This window comes from Eretmochelys imbricata, chromosome 9, assembly GCF_965152235.1.
Source record: "Eretmochelys imbricata isolate rEreImb1 chromosome 9, rEreImb1.hap1, whole genome shotgun sequence".
Taxonomy (NCBI): Eukaryota; Metazoa; Chordata; order Testudines; family Cheloniidae; genus Eretmochelys; species Eretmochelys imbricata.
The window spans coordinates 66,410,046-66,426,925 of NC_135580.1; the positions used below are offsets into that span (position 1 = coordinate 66,410,046).

Below are 16,880 nucleotides of genomic sequence, written 5' to 3' on the forward strand. Positions count from 1 at the left end.
TAAGCTATTAGGAATATACTTACGATTCCTTATTACTATGAACTATGCATATAAATTATGTTTGAACTGCAGTAAGCATCTGGCTTAATGCTATGTATTGATCGAAACACTGATTTAGTGCACAGGCATGGAAATTGTTTCTGCCCATCATTGATTATGGGAATATTACATACCGTATCATATGGTGCCATCTTCTGTGCAGCAGAAACTATACTGTATATGTAAAATTATGTTGGAATTGTTTTATCTGGGTGGTTTTTCCATTCATTGCACAATCCAGCTAATTGGTTGACTGATCAGTTTCTTTCTTTTTTTTGCAATACAGTATATACTACACTAAGGGCAGTATTTGTTTAGCGTGAAGTACCAGATTACCCTCTGTTTTATATCAGTCCAAAGTAGCAATTCTCTTCCCATTTCAATATTACAACAGTTAAAGAATTTCTGAAATGTTTTGTCTGGTATTGTTTATTATAATCTTCTCCAGATAAAGTCTACTTTGCTTTATCAAGTACTTTTGAGGCCAGTGAACTGAGCAAATTTTAAATTAAATTAGAGAGCCAACATAGTGACTCCATAGTTAAATTGTGCAAAGGGTACTTGGGGAGCAGTTTTGGGGAAGAGTGAAGGGAAAGAGGGCAAATTAAAGGCTACACAAAGGATATGCACATGTAAGCTAGTATCTGTAGGTGGAGGTAAAAAACCAAAACTGGTTGTGACGCTACAGTTCTCACAGTGAGCTTCTTAACTGAGTACAGAGGAAAGTAACTGGAGTTGAGGAAGACAGTGTGGGGCTGGCAGTCTGAGACACAGATAGGCGCAGCCTCATTCTGAGACCAAGGCCAAAATATCTGCGAGTGACTGCAATTCGGACTTGTCTTGTGCTAGGAAGCGAAGAACCAATAGTGCAAAACTGAAACAACCCTAGACTTTAGACTTACAACAGGCATTGAGTTGTTTTCATTTAATGTGGTAAATCTCTAACCCAGTAAACTTGGGTAGTTTTTTCTCTTTTACAATAATTAGAATTGCACTATAATAAAATAAAAGCCAGCAATTTATGCCATCAAATAAACCAGTGGCTTTAACCAGTGATAAGCTGCCAAAATCTTAACAACGGGTTCCCTCCTCACCCCATGAGGGGGTCACTGCCCACCCCCGCCCCCCGGGATTCCTGCCGCATCCAACCCCCACGCGTTTCTTGATCTCCCCATCCCCAAGGACCCCTGCCCCATCCACTCCCCTCTCCTGTCACCTGACTGCCCCCAGAACCGGGCAGGAGGGTCTTGTGGGCCACCGTAGTGGGTGCCCACCCCACCCTTAAGAGCCAGAGGCACCTGCCCGGGGGGGCGAGGTGGGGAGTCCCGGCGGTGCTTACCTGGGGCAGCTCCCAGGAAGCATCCGGCAGGTCCCTCTGGCTCCTAGGAGCGGGGGAGCATAGCTGGGGGGGAACAGGGGGAGCAGCCGCTCCCCCACTGATCATATCAAAAGTGGTGCCTTAGGTGCCGACTCCCTGGGTGCTCCAGGGCTGGTAAATCCACGGGGAAAATTGGTAGATGCAGAGCACCCACCGGCAGCTCCCGTCCCACGCCCAGCCCCAGCTCACCTCCACCTCCTCCCCTGAACACACCACGCCCCTCCCGGCTTCCCGCGAATCAGCTGTTCGGCGGGAAGCTGGGGAGGGCTGAGAAGCAGGCGGTGGCTTCCCACTCAGGCCGAGGGTGGCGGAGATGAGCTGGGGTGAAGAACGGTTCCCCTGCGCGCGTCCCCCTGCCCCGGGTTACCTGCTGCGGCGTGGGCAGCCCTCCTTGCACCCCGCCCCAGCTCACCTCTGCCTCCCTGGACCTGAGCGGGAAGCCACCGCTTGCTTCTCAGCCTGCCCCGGCTTCCCGTGTAAACAGCTGATTTGCGGGAAGCCTGGGGGAAGGGGGAGGGCGGAGAAGCAGGGCAGGGTGGCGCATTCAGGGGAGGAGGCGGAGGTGAGCTGGGGCCAGGGATGGGGCGGGGAGCTGCCGGCGGGTGCTCTGCACCCACCTTGGGTGCTCCACGCGGAACAACCAGTTCTAAAACAGCTTCTAAATTTAACAACCGGTTCTAGCAAACCAGTGCGAACCAGCTCCAGCTCACCACTGGCTTTAACTACCCCTCAGTATTTCTTTTCCCTACTATGGATGCAAAATTTACTAGGTTATTTTATGACTTATGTGAAATATCAGCAGGGCTGATCCTATTCATTCCTGCATATTTAGAAGCTGCAGCGAGATACTTGAGAAATTCAGGGCAATCTCCTCTCTTTAAGTCATTTCAGTCCACTATGGCAGTATAATTAAGTTGCATAATACACAATAGACTATTTTTAATGTGAAAATCCTGTCAAGCTTCTATTCCAATATGGCCATTTTGTGATAGAGTGAAGTAAACGACTTGGAAAATACCAGCAATGGCTGGCTAGCTGATTTATAATATCTGTATCATGAAATGTCTCTGGTTGACTCAAGATATTTAATCTGTTTAATATGGACCCATTGTAATGTGTTCAATGATTGCATTTTATTGTTACTTTTTAACTAAAATGGCATCACCAATAAACAGTATACAATCTTTTTCAGCTGTATTTTTAAAGTCATCCATAAAAGAAGACATCATTCCCCATAATTCAAACAAACATACTTGACACCTCAGAGTAAAAAAAAACCCTTAAATAGGAAATAACTTTCATACCCCGTTATGTCACGTAATATAGATATGCTTCAGCTTGACATTGGTCAATTGGATTAAACAGGTAAACACTAGAGAATTTAACAAAATCATCTTAAACATATAAGTTTGCTACAGTGTTCAGAATGTATTCATTAAAAACCAGGCTCTGATTTCACCAAAAATATTTTAAAGATAATATACAAACACATAGTTGGGCATTATTCACTTAAAAAATACAAGTGCATGAGTTTTGGTTTCTTTCTCATTTGTATTGTTTTGGCATCTGGAGACACATTACCCTACATGTCTGACTCCAAACAGAAATCACACAGAGTGGTACGTGGTAAGTGTGTGGAATTAAGGTAAATTGTAAAAGAATATGTTCATATTTTGTGCCCTATGTATAAAAGGGTACTAATGGAAGTTATGTGTATTGAGGGCCTGATCTCACTCCAATGAAGTCTTTCCATTGACTTCAGTGAGGATTGAGTTGCACCCAGAGAGACTCACTCTCTCAGTAGAATTTACCAGCAAGCATGTATAACACCGCTTTCTGTGCACAGAAGAATACAAGTTTTTGAGTATACAAACACAAAGCATTTTGGAGAAATTTGTTTTTTCATCTCACAGCAGAAGGAATGTGTGTGTAGTAGAAGAGATGTGGCTCAGAAATACTCATTTGAGTATGTAAGATGCACAAAAGCAATATGGCACACAAAAGGTGGGATTATACCTCTACTGCTTCCTTTCTTCAACAGTGATCCGATTTACTAACAGGTGGTAGAATGCCTGAACTTTCAGAGGTTTAAACATGGAGAGAGCTAAGCACAATTCAAGCAAGTCCTTGTTTAATGTGCAAGATGCAGTGTCAAGTACGGTATTCCTTTCTCAAGAATAGAGTGAACAGCACAACATGTGCAAGTTCTGCCAGACTGTGGCCCTTAAAAATTACACAGATCTGCATTTAGCAATTTAGGGTAAGGACAACTTTTGACCCTATTGTACCTACCACAGTTTTTTAAACTAGCAATTCTATTGGGGAAGTACCCAGTATAAGCTTGGTCCTTTGTGGCTGACAGCTGTACAAGTAGAGCTATACAAAACTTCCTTATGAAATTTGCAGCCAATCAAACCTTTGGATATCAACCTGAAATTTTGCAGCTTCTCTTCAAGTTTTGCAATCCTTCTTCAACTGTGGGATGAGTTTTAAGTAAGCCTGTGCTGAACAGTGGTCTGGATGGAAACCATGAAAAACTCAGTGGTTTCAGTGGATTTCACACATAGTACATATTAACATATACAATGTGTGTATATCATATAAGGTGTGTGTCTGATAAAAGGGAACGTATGGTAAAGTTTTTAAAAAAACTTAAAAAAAGTGCATTTTTAAATAAGAACAGGCAAATGTATGTAGATTGCTGCCATATGGGCCATTAATGTCCAAAACCAGACCAAACTTGTGCAACAGTATTTTTGGGAATGCTTCTTAATGACCTAGGAGCCATTATATTTGTTTTGGCTTGAGCACTAGTCAAAGGTGTGGTTAACATTTAAAACAAATGTCACTTATGTGCAGGGAAAGGACATTTGCAGAATCACAGACTTGATACATTACATGGTGTGTTGCACTTTTTTCTGAGCTAACAGCATAAACCTTGCGTAAATAATGCCGAGTGCTTTTATGAGTCTGACCCATACTGTCAGTAGTTTTAAGTAATAGATATGTGCATATATAAATTTTAGTTTAATATTAAATTTCCATATCAACTTACAAATGTAGTTTCATTCATTTTAAAGTCACAAATAATTTCCTCTTTAAAAAAACCTCTAAGAAATGTAAACAGAATAATATCATGTTTTTTTCCTTTGTTACTTTTAAATTTTAAAATGTGAATGCAAACCAATGTGCTGTGATAGGTGTAATGTAATATCTTAAGGGACTTATAATAAAATATAATTAGTAGGAATTTTATGTCGTATTCCCTAAATGGTTTGTAATGTGTGCAAAAAGCTCTGGTGATTTATTTTCTGGGATTACTCTGAGTGCAAATATAAATTAACTGAAATATTTTTTTATTTTTATTTTTTAATATTAGAAAATAAGGCAAGTCCATTTCTGAAAAAGGTGCTGCACTTCTGGGCTAAACATACCTTCTAGGTCACTAGATAAATGTGACAACTATGAAAATTATCAATAATAAAAACATTAAAAATAGCTGCAATTTCATATCGACTGAAAAGCTATCAAAAGACAAAGTGACCCAGCATTCATTTCAGAAAATATTTTTAGACTTCATAAATACAAGCACCCAGTATTTACATATATTATCTTCTCAACTAGTTTTCCTTTGAAACACACTTTTGTTTCTAACAGATATGTCCGTTAAATTATAGAAATGTTTCAAACATGAAAAAAGGACTGTGTAGCAAAATAGAAATATCAGATCATGTTATTTTTTTGGATTTGCTTTTTGCTAGGATTTGGTTTTTAAATATCTGCAATCTGCTACTACAGAGCTTTTTCAAAAACACAATGCCAGGAAATGAAGAACTCTGTACTTGTAACAATTAGTGCTACAGTATAACAAATCCATTGTGGGTTTTAGGTTAAGTTCACATGTGTTCTAATGATTATTTTCAACATTTCTGCCTTTAAATCCTAGTAAATTGTTTATCTTACTTTTGAGCTTCAGTACATTTTTCACGATGGTATAAATCAGAAATATAGCCATTACAGACCTAATTTCTTTACATTTTGACTATTTTACATTAAGCACCTTTTTACAACTGTGAATTTACTACTTTAAAATTTTAAAAAATTTAGACTCATCAATACAAAGCCAGTGTTTGCTTATGCAAAATGGAATGTAATTCTTACTGCCTCTCACTGAAACAGTGGAGACAATTATGTTTTATATTTTTTTCTAAAATACACACACAACTCTTTACTTTGTTACCAGAAGGAAACTAGACACAGTCGTATTATTTTTACAGCATACATTTCACTAGGTTTGCGTCATGTTTGTGTTGAGAAATGTAATAATGTGTAAAAATCCTGCTCCCTTTTAATTCTATGGGAATTTTCCCATTTGACTTCAATGAGAACCTAAAATAAAAGCCCGCAATTTATGCCATCAAATAAACTAGTGGTTTTAACTACCCCTTGGTATTTCTTTTCCCTACTATGGATGCAAAATTTACTAGGTTATTTTATGTGAAATATCAGCAGGGCTGATCCTATTCATTCCTGCATATTTAGAAGCTCAATGCCTTTTTTTGTAATGAAATTCAATACTGTAAGAATTTAGCCCAGACCAGTCAGTAATCTTGAAAGTCTTTAAGCCAGCAAAGCATAAAGAAGCTACTGTATAAAGACTTTTGGTTCAAAAGAGTAGTGCAAAGTTATACTGCTTCCAAATATGACTGCTCCACTTTCTCTGTGATTAACAACTGGTGCACAGAAAACAGAGTGCCTACCCTACTTTTCAAACACTGTTTATAACATAGAAAAAAGGTGTCCAATATCCTCAGGGAATAATAATTTCCATAAAAATATAACCCACGTGGTGGCAAAACTGAATCAATTGCAGAGCATATCTCTGCTTTTTTATCCCATTTCCTGTTATGTGGAACGTCCACATTCCATGCTCACTTCCATTCATGATGACATAAAAACAATAACCCTTGAGTCCTTGGTAGAGGTTAAAGTCAACGCCCAGCAAGGCCGCATGTTCAGGTTCAGGCTGGGGAGGTAAGGGTAGTTGGACTGTAGTTTCCCATTAAATGGTAGAATGTAAGCAGTCTCAGCTACTAAGCTCACCTGAGATGCTTAAGTGTAGGGGCTTGTATTTAAATTAGAATGGGAGGCACCTCCTTGGAAGGTCAGGCTGCTACAATGATTGTGGTCACTGCTGCTTAGTGTTGAAGGGTAAAAAACACAATTTTTTATCTGCTTACTCTCCAGCACGAAGATCCAACTGTAAAGGAGGGTATTTTACCTGAGAAACAAAGGGAAAACTTAGAAAGAGGCAGTCCTGAACAGCTGCATAATGCAGTTTGTCTCTAAAAGCTAAACAAAGGCATTTTAGAATAATTACAATATGATAATTATTTTTCCTTAAAAATATGTGCATAAAGTATATATTTTATAAGTGCATAATTAGAAAATACTTCTTTTAAATATAGTTAAAAACATATTATGCAATTGATACGGTTTAACTTTGGTACAATCCTATGCTTTTGTTTTGTTTTTAGCAATAAGTAGTTTTATATCATCAAACCACGGATACCTTAGATTTATGGTAAGTTTAACTGCAACCAAAGTAGCTAAATCCATCAAACTTTAACTTGAGATAAGATTGTAAGTAACTTGATTGGGGCTATACACTGCTTTCTCATGCTTACAAAATAGGTCTCCTATGATGTGTGCAATATCAGCTCATATCTGAATTCATTAATATGCAAATTTTTGTTCATTTTTCCTTTAATGTCCAAATTGGAATCATGCCTCCCTTCTGTGACCTGATCTTGTTCGTTGCTGCATTTTTTCAGCAAGTTTCTATTTTCTAATTCTGCTCCTTATAGAATATTTTCCTAGAAGTCTCAACTCCCTTCAAGATAGTTGCCACCTTAAAAATGGCAAGTAACACATTAGATAACAAGATAACATAGAACCTTATAGTTTAACACTGTTTACAAATCCTGATAATTGTGTTACTAAAGTACAGTAAGTGGATTTTTTTTTTTTTTAGCTCTTAAAAGTACATAATGTGTATTTATCTTCTGGTCTGTTCTTCACTAGAATTCATTTAAATTTCATTTCTGATCATTGCCGGTGTCTGTATGTATAACTTTTTTCAATAGATCTGCATTTTAAAGTAAGTAAAACAATTCTCCAATTCTTTGGCTTCAGAGGAATCATATAGCTGTGATAGTTCCATTGTGGCGAGAACGTGACCTTTCCAAAGTTACTCGTCTGTTATCTGTAATAAAAAGAGAGAAAAAACAACACACCATAAGATTTGAAACATGGATATTGCAATGTCAAGAGGTTTTCAAAGAGTCCTGAAAACTATTTCAAATAAATATGTAAATAAGTAACTAGAAAACTGGATCAGAGAGGTTTTACACTGCAGCTGCCAGGCTGAGTTCAAGAGTTCTGCAATCAGCAATAAATTACTTACTTGATCAGAGAAGCAGGGTGATAAAAGCATTGGAAGAATCCTGAAGCATACTCCCCTTGGAAATAGCAGATGACAACTAAAATGCTGGGTAAAAGTGTTATTCTACAAAGTGTCTATGTACAGTGACTTTGGAGGAAAGGCAATTCAAATTTCCACTGAGTGTTCAGTACAAATGTGGTGAAAATACACCTCTCGGACAGAACAAGATACACAAAAAATGTAAGGGTTGTAAGATTGTTCACTTGAATTGGGTACACATACTTATATAAATAGAACAGTTAAATCAGCCACTTCCTAAGCATTTCCTGATTGTGTGGTGTTAACAACTTTCAGTATGAAATATTACAGAGTAATTATTGCAATGAATATATCCCCGTCACAGGAAGAAATAATCATGGGCTAAAGACAAATGCTTTCAAAGTTGTTTTAAAAGCCAGGAATGTGGCAGAAAACAGACTTTTCTTTTTCGAAACAAGAATGGATTTGTTTCTGTGGATTTCAGAGGCAGCTAGTCTGCTGCACAAAATGCAACTGATATGGATAAAATTCTTGTTTGACAAAGGTGTTCTATTGATTACTTAAGTCCTCAACCAACAAAGCCAGAAATTGGCTGACTGCCTAGATGAGGGAAAGTGTATGGTGTAGATCCCTTGCCCAATCCAATGGAAACTCCTCCACAGTATTTTTGTAGCTCTTGTTGGTGTTTTCGCAGCCTTCCCTTTCCCCGCTTCCATCCTTGCCTGGTTAAGATAATGCATCTACGCTACCCCTCTTCTGAGGGAATATACCTCACCTGCCAATGATAAGGTCAGCAGTTACTGGAAATTAAAGCTCAGTGCACTGCTGCCTAAGCAGGAAAAATCCAGGAAGGGGAGTATCGACTCAAACATGTGATGTGCTTCTAATACAACAGTGAGCGGTAAAGTATCTAGCAGTAGGGAGAGGTGCCCAAGTACTGTCATCTGCTGAGCTATTTAGTTGATAGATTTTCCATATTACTAACTCTAAATGTGGAAAAAATCATGAGATTTACGAACGATAGTAAATGTTGGTTTCTTTTTATTTGCTTTATGGTTTTTGTCTCTTTAGAGTTCATGTTTTCTCAACAGTGAAGGTGGCAGGAAACTTTTTTTTCTCAAATGAAAGTTAAGATTCTCGTCTAATTATGTGAGTCCAGGAGCCGAGGCCTTAAGAAAAACATCAAACTTCCAGCAGTTGGCAACACTGGACTTTCCTTCCCAAGATGACCTCAAATCAAGCTAATTTAATTTCTAATCATTAGCAGTAACCTGAATTGGTTTTCTAAATTATTTGCAACTGTTAAGAAAGGATTTACATTTACTAAGGATGGCAAGCACACAGATCATAAGCTAGAGAGGTAGCTGGTGGCGGCGGCAGGGAGAAAGTTCTAGACAACTCCATCGGAGAGGGCAATGATCCAGTTATTCTCACTAAGACATGATATTAGCACTTAAAGAGATTTTTCTGCAGTAAATATGTAAATAAGTAACTAGAAAACTGGATCAGAGAGGTCGACAGTGCTCGACAAGAGAACTTTCTTGCAACTTTTACTGTTGGGAAGGGAAGCAGAATGCAAATTACATTCTGGTCTTACCTTTGTGCCACACTAAAAATAGCGATGGATTAGATTTAGCTGTTAGTAGCTATGTAAAACTGTTACTGTATTTTGAGATTGTATTAGTGTAGTCACCTGTTTCGCTGTGATCAAAATTTCCATTTGTGTTCGTAGGGTTTACAGAGGAAATGAAGTATTAGTGTATATATGCACACCTTAATCTAAAACAAAGAGTTTCATATTAAGATCTTTATGGGGATAGACTTCATCTGAGAACCTCTTTTAGTGCAAATTAAAACTGGTTTATGCACTGTAATAATTAGACCTGCTGAAAATGTGATTAGGCCTTACCAGTGATTCATAGTATGTCTATAGCTCTTTTTTATCCATAGATCTCACAGCCGTTGTAAAGGAAATGTTACATCCACTGAGCCAATTTTTAATCTCAATGATATTTATTTTGTAATTCTGTCTGTCAATTTGATCATCATTGTATGTTTTAGAACATATATGTTTCTGAAGAACATAAAATGTAGTGGTAGGAAAAGGCAAATAAGAGATACAAACACTGGATATAAGAATGAGGGTAACAAAAACAAGTTCACAGTTAATTGTTATGAAAACCTTGTATTACAAGAAGTTCCATAATATATACTAAGTTCAACCTCATCCTATTCTCGCACACAGCCAGATATATAGTCATCTGTGTGCAAATGTTTTATGGAAAAAAGGCTGCACAGTTCAGTACTAAAGTGGAGATTTGCACATGCAGTGTGAAAGTCTTTAGTTATCTAAGTAGGGTTGCCAATTTTGATTGGACATATTCCTGGAGCTTTCATCACATGACAATTATTAATTAAAGATTAATTTTTAATTCCTGGAGACTCCAGGAGAATCCGGGAGGGTTGGCAACCCTGTATCTAAGACACTATTTCTCAAATACAGTATCCTACAATTCCTTCTAAAACGTTTGTGAAACATGTTGTAGTACAGTGTATACCAGAATCAGTTACAGCCATTTATGACAGAATGTACACAGTAGATTTTACTGAGACAGTGAAGTACATAGTGTGGGACTTTTGCACCACAGGTGCTTTTGAAAACACAATCCATTTAGTTTTAAACAGGTTTCAGAGTAGCAGCCGTGTTAGTCTGTATTCGCAAAAAGAAAAGGAGAACTTGTGGCACCTTAGAGACTAACAAATCTATTTGAGCATAAGCTTTCGTGAGCTACAGCATCACTTCTCACTGTAGCTCACGAAAGCTTATGCTCAAATAAAATTTGTTAGTCTCTAGGGTGCCACAAGTACTCCTTTTCTTTTTAGTTTTAAACAGTTTATGTTAAAATTTGCTGTCATATACAATACCATAGAAATGTAGGGCTGGAGGGGACTGCAAGAGGTAGGATTAAGTATACCTAAACCACCCCTGACAGGTGTCTGTCTAACCTGTTCTTAAAAACCTCCAGTAATGGAAAACAACTTCCCTCCAGTGCTTAACTATCCTTATAATTAGAAAGTTTTTCCTAATATTCAACCTAATTCTCCCTTGGCGCAAACTAAGCACATTACTTCTTGTCCTCCCCGTGGGTGATATAGAGAACAACTAATCACCATCTGTCAAGGTTCCTTCCCCACTGTCAACTCTAGGGTACAGATGTGGGGACCTGCATGAAAACCTCCTAAGCTTACTTTTCCCAGCTTAGGTTAAAACTTCCCCAAGGTACAAACTATTTTACCTTTTGCCCTTGGACTTTCGCTGCCACCACCAAACATCTAACCGGTATTATTATTAGGAAAGAGTCTGTTTGGAAAAGTCTTTCCTCCACCAAAATCCTCCCAAACATTACCCCCCCCCCCCTTTCTGGGGAAGGTTTGATAAAAATCCTCATCAATTTGCATAGGTGACCACAGACCCAAACCCTTGGATCTTAAGAACAATGAAAAAGCATTCAGTTTCTTAAAAGAAGAATTTTAATAGAAGAAAAAGTAAAAAGAATCACCTCTGTAAAATCAGGATGGTAAATACCTTACAGGGTAATTAGATTCAAAACATAGAGAATCCCTCTAGGCAAAACCTTAAGTTACAAAAAGACACAAAAACAGGAATCTACATTCCATTCAGCACAGCTTATTTTCTCAGCCATTTAAAGAAACCAGAATCTAATGCATATCTAGCTAGATTACTAAGTTCTAAGACTCCATTCCTGTTCTGTCCCCGGCAAAAGCATCACACAGACTGAGAGAGCCTTTGTTTCTCCCCCCCCTCCCACTTTTGAAAGTATCTTGTCTCCTCATTGGTCATTTTGGTCAGGTGCCAGCGAGATTATCCTAGCTTCTTAACCATTTCCAGGTGAAAGGGTTTTTCCTCTGGCCAGGAGGGATTTTAAAGGTGTTTACCCTTCCCTTTATATTTATGACACCATCCTTTTACATATCTGAAGACTTATGTCCCCCTTCAGGTTCTCTTCTCTGAACATGTCCAATCTTTCAACCTTTCCTCATAGGTCATGTTTCCGACATCTTATCAATTTTGTTGCTCTTTTCTGCACTTTGTTTGAAGCCTTCCCAGGGCTGAGTAACGTGAAACAGTTACACCTAACAAACTATTCTTTGACTACTATCTTTCAACCAGTTGTGCACCAACTTTATAGTAATTTAATCTAGACATTATTACCGTAATTTGCTTATGAGAATGTGAGACTGTGTCAAATGCCTTACTAAAGTCCAGTATGATCCACTTAATGACCGCCTCCCATCTTGATCAGCAGGGATAGGAAACAAGGGCATCATTGTCTCCTTGCTTCTGCAAACCTTAGAAAGGGGCAAATTGAAAGATAACCACACAGCCTTGCCTCAGTCCATGGACATAAGAAAATGTACCATATCCTCTCTACAATGCACACTGAATGACTTTAGTGAGAGCAGGCATTCAAAATTTAGTGTGAATTAACAGTATATGATTTTCAAAAGCCAATCAAAAGTTCTCTCTCACGCTTGGTACTCTCAAAGAAGTTAAGCATTTCTGCTCAATTTTTTAAGTGAATAAATAAGGGGCCGACACATCAAGAGAAGGAAGTTTTAGCTCTCTTCTCTCCAAAAAGTGACTGAAAATGGTAGTGGGGATGAGAATGGAACCATTCTGCAACCTTAAGTATTGTTGCTTCCATTCCCACAACAATGCTGGGAGATTAGGGGCAGAATGCATATAAAATTCTCCAGGGCAAAGAAATTCTCTTGATGGCTCTGCTAATTTGTACAGTCTTTAGGTCATATACCATGGGGACACAGCAGAACACTCGCTGTCAGTAAACAAATATAGAACAAGCTCCTTAGAACAGACCTATCCAACAAATATAGTTTTATTTGTTTTAGCCAACAGCTGTTCAGAGTGGCTAAGCAGGGAAAAAGAGACAAGAAGCAAGCAGAAGGAGCAGAGTTTTTGTTTTTCTGTATATAGATTACAAGACCAGAAGGGAACACAGTGATCATCTAGTTTGACCTCCTATATAACAATGACCAGAGAACTTCCCCAAAATAATTCCTATTGCAGATCTTTTAGAAAAACATCTAATCTTGATTTAAAAATGGCCAGTGATGGAGAATTTACCACAATCCATGGTAAATTGTTCCAGTGGTTATTAACTCTGTTAAATATTTATGCCCTAGTTCCAGTCTGAATTTTTCTAGCTTCAACTTTCAGCCACTGGGTTGTGTTATAACTTTCTCTGCTAGATTGAAGAGCCAATTGTTCTCAGTTAGGTACTATTAAACTGTAACACACCACAGATTGAGCTCATTGGAGTCTTTAACAATAAGTTTCAGAGTAACAGCCGTGTTAGTCTGTATTCGCAAAAAGAAAAGGAGTACTTGTGGCACCTTAGAGACTAACCAATTTATTTGAGCATGAGCTTTCGTGAGCTACAGCTCACTTCATCAGATGCATACCGTGGAAACTGCATCAGACTTTATATATACACAGAGAATATGAAACAATACCTCCTCCCACCCCACTGTCCTGCTGGTAATAGCTTATCTAAAGTAATCTTCAGGTTAGGCCATTTCCAGCACAAATCCAGGTTTTCTCACCCTCCACCCCCCCACACAAATTCACTCTCCTGCTGGTGATAGCCCATCCAAAGTTGTCACTTTGGATGGGCTATCACCAGCAGGAGAGTGAATTTGTGTGGGGGGGTGGAGGGTGAGAAAACCTGGATTTGTGCTGGAAATGGCCTAACCTGAAGATTACTTTAGATAAGCTATTACCAGCAGGACAGTGGGGTGGGAGGAGGTATTGTTTCATATTCTCTGTGTATATATAAAGTCTGATGCAGTTTCCACGGTATGCACCTGATGAAGTGAGCTGTAGCTCACGAAAGCTCATGCTCAAATAAATTGGTTAGTCTCTAAGGTGCCACAAGTACTCCTTTTCTTTTAACAATAAGGATTCTAAAGCATGTTTTCTAATCCTTTAATCATTGCTGTGGCTCTTCTCTGAACCCTCTCCAATTGCTTCTTCAACTGTTGACACTAGAACTGGACACAGTATTCCAGCAGCAGCTGCATCGGTACCAAATACAGTAGTAAAATAACCTGACTCAAGATTCACCTGTTTATGCATCTAAGGATCACATTAACCTTTTTGGCCACAATGTCAGACTGAGAACTCATGTAAAGGTGATTATCCACCAGGACCCCCAAATCTTTTTCAGGATCAGTGCTTCTCAGAGTCCCTCAGCCCGTATGCATGTCTTGCATTCTTTGTTCCTAGATGTACACATTTAAATGTAGCCATATTAAAATGCATATTTTTTGCTTGCACCCAGCTTATCAAATGATGTAAATCAGTGCTACTCAAAGTGGTGGTCCGCGGACCGGTGCCGGTCTGTGCACATATTGGAAAAAAAAATTGCTGGTCCCCCACATCAGATGGCTTGAGAAGCACTGATCTAGATCACTCTGAATCAGTGATCAGTCCTCTTCATTATTTTCCACTCCTCCAATTTTTGAGCCATCTGCAAACAGTGATGATTTTATTTTCTTCTATGTCATTGATAAAAATGTTAAGAAGCATAGGGCCAAGAACCGATCTTTGAGGGACCACACTAGAAACGACCCCACTGGAAACATACCTGCTCAATGAGATTCCTCATTTACAATTATATACTAAGTTCTATCAGTTAGTCAGCTTCTAAATCCATTTAAGGTATGCCATGTTAATTTTATATAATTTGAGTTTTTTAATGAAAATGTGTGCGATATCAAGTCTAATGCCTTGCAGAAGTTTTACGTATATTACATCAACACTGCTACCTTTATCAATCAAAACTGTAATCTTGTCAAACCTATCAAGTTAGTTTGACACAACGTATTTTCCATAAACCCATGCTGATTAACATTAATTATCTTACCTGCCTATAATTCTTTAGTAATCGAGTTCTGGACCAGCCACTCCATTATCTTGCCCAGTATTGATGACAGACTGACATGCCTGTGTAACCCAGGAAATCCCATGTATCCTTTTTGAATATTGGCACAACAACTGTTTTCTGGAACTTCCCCAGAGTTCCAAGACTTCTTGAAAATCAGCATTAGTGGTCCAGTAAGCTCCTCAGCTACCTCTTTTAAAACTCATAGACACAAATTATCTGGACCTGCTGATTTCAAAATGCCTCACTTTAATAGCTGCTGGTTAGCATCTTCCTGAGATACTAGTAGAGTAGAAATAGTGTTATATGATACAACTACCTCATCTGTTTTTTTCCCATATAAAGAACAAAAATACTTATTGAACACTTCTTTTTTGTGCATTATTATCGATAATTCTAGCACTTCCATCTACTAATGGACCAATACTATTGTTGGGGCTCTTTTTATTACTAATATACTTAAACTCCTTATTGTCCTTAACATTGCTGACCAAAGATTTCCTTCTGTCCTTTCGATTCCCTTATCAATTTTCTGCAAATCCTAGATTTTGATTTATATTCATTACTATCAACTTCCTCTTTCTTTCATTTGTTATATATTTTTATGGCTATCTTCACTTTCCTTGTAAACCAGGTCTGTGTTATGACCAATATGGTCTTATTCCTCAATTGTGGCTTTTGGCACATCTGGTATAGTTTTCTTATATGATTTGCAATTATCATTCACATTTTTCTGATTAAATTCTTCTTCCCCACTAATTTGGCTCATAATTGTTTTTAGTAATGTGACATTTTAAAGCACCAAATATATATATATATATATTACTGGTCTAGACGTTATTCTGTTTGCACATTATAAATGTGATCAAGTCATGACCACTTGTACCTAAGCTACCATTAATTTTTATTTCTGTGCTCCTCTTTATCTGTTAAGATGAGGTCTAAATAAATAATTCCACTGTATTGGCTTCAACACTTCTTGAGTTAGGAAATTGTCACTGTAATATTTAGAAATTCCAAGGATGTTTTATTATTAGCAGCACAAGATCTCCAGCAGATGTCACTCAAACTGAAGTCCCCCATGATCACCCAGCATTTTTCCTACACATTAAATAGATAGGTGTGTAAGGAGCTGGTCATCCTGTTCCCTAGTGTGATTTGATGGTCTGTAGCAGACAGCAATTAACACCTCATCTTGTGCTTTATCTGTTAGTACATTGATCTATAAGCATTCAAGACCATTTCTTCCAAGTCATCAGTGACTTGAAAACAGGTAGTGCCATTTTTTGGCATAGAGTGCCACTCCCTCTCCCCTTTTGCCCATTCAATCCTTCCTAAATAGGTTGTAACATTCCAATCATGTGAACCATCCCACCAGATTTCAGGAACACCAACTAGATTGAGTTTATGATCATAAGTAAGCATAAAATTAATGAATCCCTTTCTTTTCCCAATTTACCCTTTAATATGAACTCACCAATAAATTGGGCTTCTTTACACTAAGTGTTCTAACACAATGTCACGTGTTCAGTAATATCAGATTAAACACATTAGCACTCATTGTAGACAAGGACTGTTGTCATAAAGTTTGAAGCTAGAAGGGACCACCAGGTGATCCAGAGATCACCTGCTGTGTTTAAAATCCTGACAATTGGTCATGGTTAACCTATAGTAACTTGAAATGTAATGCTTTTTATAATAAATCAATTGCTGGAGGAGTCTCTTTAAACCACGATTTGAGGACTTCAATAGCTCAGACATAGGTGAGAGGTGTTTCGCAGGAGTGGGTGGGTGAGATTCTGTGGCCTGCGTTTTGCAGGAGGTCGGACTAGATGATCATAATGGTCCCTTCTGACCTTAGTGTCTATGAATCTATGAATTCTAATTCCTCCTGTTTGTTACCCAGGCTCCTAGCATTGGTGTATTAAGCAAATAAATATTTTCTTCTCTTCACATTTTTTGGTTCCTTGATTAATTTGGTTTTCAACACCTC

General features: G+C 38.2%; 1 protein-coding gene across 3 annotated transcripts in view; it reads right to left on the reverse strand.

Annotated features, from left to right (window-relative positions):
• Positions 1 to 2,531: 2,531 nt before the first annotated feature.
• Positions 2,532 to 16,880, reverse strand: part of DIAPH2 (diaphanous related formin 2) — an 837,317-nt gene continuing 822,968 nt past the window's right edge. For all 3 annotated transcript variants that reach the window (XM_077825677.1, XM_077825676.1, XM_077825675.1), the window contains one exon: positions 2,532 to 7,682. In XM_077825677.1, the coding sequence (XP_077681803.1) occupies positions 7,618 to 7,682 (65 nt within the window). In that variant the 3' untranslated portion in view covers positions 2,532 to 7,617. The remainder of the gene's footprint in view (positions 7,683 to 16,880) is intronic.